This window comes from Merops nubicus, unplaced genomic scaffold (genome assembly GCF_000691845.1).
Source record: "Merops nubicus isolate BGI_N331 unplaced genomic scaffold, ASM69184v1 scaffold30350, whole genome shotgun sequence".
Taxonomy (NCBI): Eukaryota; Metazoa; Chordata; class Aves; order Coraciiformes; family Meropidae; genus Merops; species Merops nubicus.
This window is the reverse complement of record NW_008582697.1, coordinates 1,900-8,429: the sequence shown is the minus strand read 5'-3', so window position 1 is coordinate 8,429 and position 6,530 is coordinate 1,900. Positions and strand designations below refer to the sequence as shown.

The window sequence follows — 6,530 nt, the reverse complement described above, 5'->3', positions numbered from 1 at the left end:
CCACTGCAGCTCTCCCATGTGTGCAATGCCCACTGCCTGCAGGGCACAGCCCCACGCCCTGCAGCCAGCCTGTGCTGGCAAAGCCAGTCCCCTGCTCCCTGCAGCTGTCCCACCCCCTAGCACTGTGTGCCACAGCAGCACGTCCCCACCCGCCACTTGCCAAGGGCTGCCTTTCTCTTGCCCCATCTCCAGAGGGGCCCCAACTAGTCCAAAACTGGGCTCTGGAGTCTGCAGATCCTCTCTGCTGGGCAGGGGACCAGTGCTGGCCCAAGGACACAGTGCCAGCCCCCAGGCACCAGGAGCTGCCCATCAGCCCCAGCGTTGCTGCCGCAGGGTCACCACAGCAAGCCCTCGGTGCCCAGTGGCAAAGGAGCGCTGTTAGTGCTTCCTGAGCAGCTTTTACCCTGGATTGCCGTTTTGAACAAACAAAAAAAAACCCCAGCATATACGTATTTTTTAAACAACTAAACAAAAGTTTTCAGCTTAGGGTGAGGGTGGCCGCAGGAAAGTGCACCCCCCTTGCAGCCCCTGCAGCCCCACAGAGAGGGAAAGGTGCTCCCAGCCCTGAGAGGGAATCATCCCCTGGCCGCAGGTGGAAGGTGCCCGGTGCTTGGCCCAGCTCCAGGGGCAGCTGCAGGGCACTGGGGTACCCAGCCCCACACTGCCCTGGCTCTCAAGGCCAGCAGCCCCGGTGTCACCCTGTGGCAATGCCATCCCAAACCCATCATGGTGCTTTTGGGGCAGTGCCAACACCCAGAGCCACTCTGGAGCTGCTCAGCCCCATGAAAAAGCCACAATTGATTGCCCCACCACTCCCCAGGGCTGGTGACATGAGCTGCCTGTCCTGTATTTCCAGCACGTCCATTTCCAAACCCATGGCAAGGTCCTGCCCCAGCACGCCAGACCCCTCTGTGTCACTGGTGCCACCAGCGTGCCCTGACTGGTGAGTGCAGGGCTGAGTCCTTGCAGCAGCCCCCCAGCCATGGCAGGGGCTGTGCACATGGGACAGCCCCAGGAGCTGCTTGTGGCAATCACAGGCACCCCGGGACACACCAGGTTGGTGACAGAGAGCCAATGGCAACCACAGGACTGTGACACTGCACCCCTAGGAAGCCATGCCCTCTCTCTGTTTCACCCAGCAAGCCCAGGAAAACAGCATGGCACGGGTGAGGTGGGTGGCTCCTGAGGCCATGCAATGCAGGGATGTCCCCACCCAGCTCACACATAAATGAGAGTGGGCACCAACAGAGCAAAGCCTCTGCCTGGAGTCGCCAGGACGGCACGTGTTCTCTGGGCACGGCAGCAGCTCCAGCCAGCCCAGGGCCTGCAACCCTCCCCACTGCAAACCCTGCCGGGTGCTTTGTCACCATGCATCACCCGCCCCAATCCCGCCCCGCTTCAGCCTCCAGCCCTTCCCTCCCTGGGGATGTGAAAATACTTCAGGTCGAGCCTCTGTGCGATTGGAAACGGATGGGTTCAGCAAAGGGAAGGGGGCAGGGTAGGGCTGGAGCCCGCACGGCGGCCGGCCCTTCGCTCACGGGCACGGGGGAAGGAGCCCAGGGAACTCCTGGCGCACGCCGCGCAGGCCGCTCCTGGGTTAAGCCGCTGTTAGGCCTCGATCCCTTTCTGGTGCCCGCCCTGCCCGGTGTGGAGGCGGCAGGGCTGGGAGTGGGTTACTGCACAGAGCACCCCCCCGGGGAGACCTGCCCAGCCCTGGCACCTGGGGTGTATGCAGGGAGCAGGGTGCTCACCCCCGACACCTGCTCCCTGACTGCGCCGGCAGCTCCCAGCTCCTTCCAAACCACCCCTGGCTGCGCCGAGGAGATTTTTTTAAAATCCCCTTTGTGTGCAGGCTCCTTTATTTGCATCACTCGCTCAGGACACCCCTGGGGTAACCACAGTGATAAGGTATGTGGGGCACCACATTCAGCTGCTCAGCAGATACACATCAACTACTTTTTAATCGTGATAATGGAGCACGAAGCCTCCTATCACCCAGGCCTTCAGCTGTGCCACAGGAAAACAGTCGAGCGTGTTTTACATCTGCAGCTTTATTCTTGTACAAAAGGTTAAAGGCAAAGCTAGAAAAATGAACCTATTGGTACACACTCACTGAATGCTTCTAAGACAATACAGGCCAGTAAAGCTTTTATTGCTAATAAGAACCAACGGAAGGCTTTAAAGCTCATCTAGCATTCAATTTTTGTTTGTAAGTAACCCAATTTAAAGCAGCTTTTCAGTCTTTAAAACCCTCTTGCCTTTCTGGAATGCTTCAAAAGGAAGATGACCTGAGGACGGTGTCTGCTCTCCAGAGGGACCAGACAGATGCTCTGCATGAGCTGCAGAAAAGGGCCACTGAGGAATGCCAAAACGAAACCCAGCTGCCTGGCTGTGGACTCCTGCTGATCGCTGGACAAGGCAAGACCCTGCCACGCACAGGGGCAGCAGTCACCTGCTGGCCCCTCGGCCGTCCCCACACCCTAGTGAGCGTGGCACAGCACCATGGGCTCGCCCCAGGAGCTGAGCCCGGGCACGATGGCCATGGGTGTCCTGCTCCGACTGCCGGACTGCGCTTCCTCCTGCAGGTGTGAGGCTGCAGGCAGCGGGACACTGAACACTCCTGGGATCCCCAGAGGTCTCCCTGGGATCCAATGGATCAGGGCTGGCCACCCTTCCCCAGGGAGTGCTGGTGTAGGCACAGGGCTTGCTGCAGTCAGAGCTGCTCCTGGGGGCAGTGGCTGCCCTAGTCTTCAGGGATTGGTGTGTTGCAGTTCCCATGGTAAATTTTGACCTCACCCTTGCACTGGAAGTACTGGTCAAACACATCACTGTATCCATGGTCCCTCCACCATGTGCAAAGCTGCCGGTTCCACGTGCAGTCAAGCACATGGAAGAGCTCTGGGTGCTCCATCCCCACCATGGTGAAGAAATCCTGGTCCCCGAGGTGGCCCTTGAAGTGGTACTTCTCTGTCAGCTTCTCCACCATGGTGGGCTCCAGCAGCTGGTTGTAGAGCTTGGACTGCCTCATGGCTTCCAGGTTCAGGAGCAGGACACCACTGTTGAAGCCAGGCAGCCCATCAGGAGGGGGATCCCCCACTTTGGTTTGGGGGTTCTCACGGCGATACTGCCAGAACGTGTGCCTGCAAAGAGAGGAAAAACAGGAACAGAGGAGTCAGGAAGCACAGCCCGAAGAGCAGCCACATCAAGTCTGGGCAGGTCTGGATCACAGCACAGGATCTACCACCCACTCTAGGGATCTCGCAGCACTTATCTTCTGCTGGCTGGAGGCACTCAGGCTCCCAGAGCAGCTCAATGCTTCACAAGCTGCATCCCCTGTCATCCCCCTGCACAGGATATTGCCCAGACTTCAAACCTCGCTTCTTGCTCTCTCCTAAAGCTGCTGTTGTTCCTACCAGCATCGCTCTGGTGAGCCAACCACAGGAACGTGTGACTGCTCACATGGCTGTGCAGGCAGATGGAACCACATCCCCAGTGCCTAGGGAACCACCACAAGTGTCACTATGGCTGGTACACGCCAGGAAAATGTCCTTGATCTCAGCAAAGCTCCTGTCATCATCATCATTATTATTTGATCATGAGGAAACTCTGGATCAAAGATGGGCCTCAGTTTGAGGATGTGCAAAAAGAAGGTTTGAAATACATCCGAGTGGCAGAAATATTTCTTCAGAATAAAAATTGAAGAAGAAATGCAGTGGCAACATCTCATTAGTTGAAGAAGCACTGCCATCAGCATTTCCAGCCCTTAGGAAGGCTCAGCAGTAGCAGCTCTGGCAGATGCAGTCTTCACCAGCTAATTTCCAGCTACCAAGGAGAAGAGAGGTGCAAGTCTAGCAATACACAACGCTAACTCCAGAGCGTGATTCAAATGAGAAAAATTTGGACTATGTAGCAAGCAGCCCAAAACTGTCTTTGGCTCCTTCCTCGGCCGTAGGGCAGTGAGCACACCCTACCATCCACACACCTCTGCTCCCACCTGCAGGAACTGAATCCATCCCATGCTATTACCCAAGCAGCTGGAGTTGGATTTGCCCCCCCTCCAAACTGCTCCCATTCATACTGAGAGTCTTCTGTCCTCAAGCAGCAGCCTATGCTACAAAGGTGGGCACCGGAGAGCTGGCTGAGCCTGTGGTTCGGAGGAGGACAGGAGGGACCTGTGGCCCCCACCCCCTGTCTGACAGCCCAGAGCTGCCAGCACTGCGCTCTCCTTCCAATCCTAACACTTCAGGTAAAGCTACAGCAGGTTTAGGGTTTTTTTTTGCACCTTGCTATGAAGATGTCAGGGAGAAACTGTCAGAATAAGCCCAGCCTGCTGTTGGTTCCTCTCCAAATCTGTCAAGACACTGACTAAAGTCTCAATGCATTTCCAGGAAACAAGAATCTGTTGATAGATGGTGTGGATTTAGCACCCAAAGGTCTGAAGTGGTGCCATGCTTGGAAGCTGAAGCTGGGCTAATTCAGATGTAGGGCCATTAGCCCCTGGGACAGCTCCAGAGTAACAGTGGGTACTCCCCTACTGCAAACATTTAAATTGAAATTTTTCTTGTAAGAAGCTGTGCTCAGCTCCAACAAACACTGGCTCAGGGAATCCTACAGCTTGTACAGAGATCAGACTATTAAATCCATCCTGCTGGCCTGTCCTCTGGATCCCTAGCACAGCACTGCAAGAGCCAGGATTCAACAGCCACCAGCAGAATTACTACAGCAGAAAATGTGAATCTATCAATTATGTCAACCGTGAGCAGGTTTTTTTATCTCCTGATCCAGACAACCACAACCATCACAGAGTATCACTTCCTTACAGCTTTAGACTCAACCCCCTGATATTTCCCATTTCATTAAGGGCCTTTACACAGCTCCCTTTAGCCAGGAAAGGGTTTTTGCAGGTTTCCATGGAAAGGGGGCTGGTTCTGAGCAGCCATCTCCACGCCTCTGGGGGGAAGGGGAGCGGAAGACTGGCTGCCTCATCGGTGCCAACGGGCAGCAGCACTCCTTCGATCTAAAGGGCAAGGAATGGACAAAAGAGCTCTGCCTCTCCAAAGAACAGTTATGGCTTGGGGACAGGCACCAGGCCACTGCAAAGACAACTCGTGGATGCTCATGAGGAAGGCAAAGCGCTATCCAGTGCAGCATGAGGGGGAAGTTCAGCGTGCACAGACAAGACCCAGCCTTGCACCGATCAGCCTCCCAAAGTGCTCAGGTCCATGGGGTCTGAGCAGAGACTTGCTCAGTCTCACCTCTGCATACTTTTCTCTCTCTGGGTCTCCCTAGCAGTGCCAGGAAAGCCATTCCTGTGTCCAAAAAAATGATGCTGGAAGCTGGCAGGAGGGAGAGGTGGAGCAGTGCCATGGAGGGTGGCTCCTTTCCAGCTCCAGAGCAGTGGAGCCAACTCCTTTCAAGTTCTCGCCTCCACAAACAGGGTGCCCAAGGTAAGGGGCAAGATTACAGCCCCTGCAAGCAGCTACAATAGGAAAAAAGCAAGTGCCCAAGCTCAGGCAGTCCATCGCCAGGGGCGAAAGCAGAGCTGTGTCAAACGACTCAATTGTTGCCCAGCAGATTACTTGGGGACAGCTGGTAATGAGAAGGGAGCCACGTGCCCCTTTCTGCAGGGAGGGGAGACAGACTGACAAGCAGTGACTGTTCAGGCCATCCTCCCCGGCCACACAGGGGACCTGGGGCAGTGGGGAGGACAGGGACATCCTTGGGGAGTGATGCTGGGGTGAGATCCAGGATGCAACAAGCTGCGGGCAGCTCCACCACACCGACAGCTCGGGAACCTGCTCACAGCCCCGCAGCCTTTCCAGGGCTGAGCTTGGGCCAGTCGAGGGAAAGGTATTCTGGCAGGGCTGCCAGCAGCATGTGTTTAGCCTGGATTTTGCTTGGCTTTTGTCCTTCCAACAGAGGGGTTTGGTGCTGTCCTTCTGTAGGGGCCAGGACAGAGACAAGCGTGGCTGAAAGGCACCTCTGCCTGGCGGGAAGTGGGAGGAGTGGTGGGCATGAAAGCATTATTTTCTTTGGAAGAGATGGGGCTGGGGAAGCACAGCAACCAGCCAAACAGCTGCTCTGTCCTGCCTGACATAGTCACCTCAAGTTTTGGAAAAACACGGAGGAAAATCCCAGGTGCTTGAGGAGCATGCTGCCAGGATGCAGGGAGGGGTGCTGGGGGTGCAGGTCCCCCCCCAACAACCACTGAGGAACCAAACCCCAACTAGATGCAATGGAAACGTCTCCCTGCCCCAAGCCCCCCGAGCAGCCGTGATCTCCCCCGGAACAGGCAGCTCCAGCAGGGCAGGGTGCCACCAGCCCCAGCTCCATGGTGCCCTTCTCCACGTCCCCTGGCAGCCAGAGGCGGGGCAGGAAGGCAGCCCGGAGGTGCCGAGATACCGGCTGTGCCGAGATGCAACGGGGCAGGAAGCTGCTGCCAGGGAGGAGAGGAGGAGAGAGGAAGAGGAGGCATTCCAGGCTTTTGTTAACTGCCCGAACCCTCTGGATGGGAAGGTTTTTCCCCGGGC

At 56.5% G+C, this 6,530-nt stretch overlaps 1 protein-coding gene across 1 annotated transcript; it reads right to left on the bottom strand.

Moving 5' to 3' along the window:
- Positions 1-2,704: 2,704 nt before the first annotated feature.
- Positions 2,705-3,140, bottom strand: XXYLT1 (xyloside xylosyltransferase 1; the record flags this gene model as incomplete). The annotated part of the gene is made up of 1 exon (XM_008938507.1): positions 2,705-3,140. A coding segment is annotated over one exon (397 nt), but the record flags the coding sequence as incomplete, so codon positions are not given.
- Between the last annotated feature and the right edge of the window lie 3,390 nt (positions 3,141-6,530).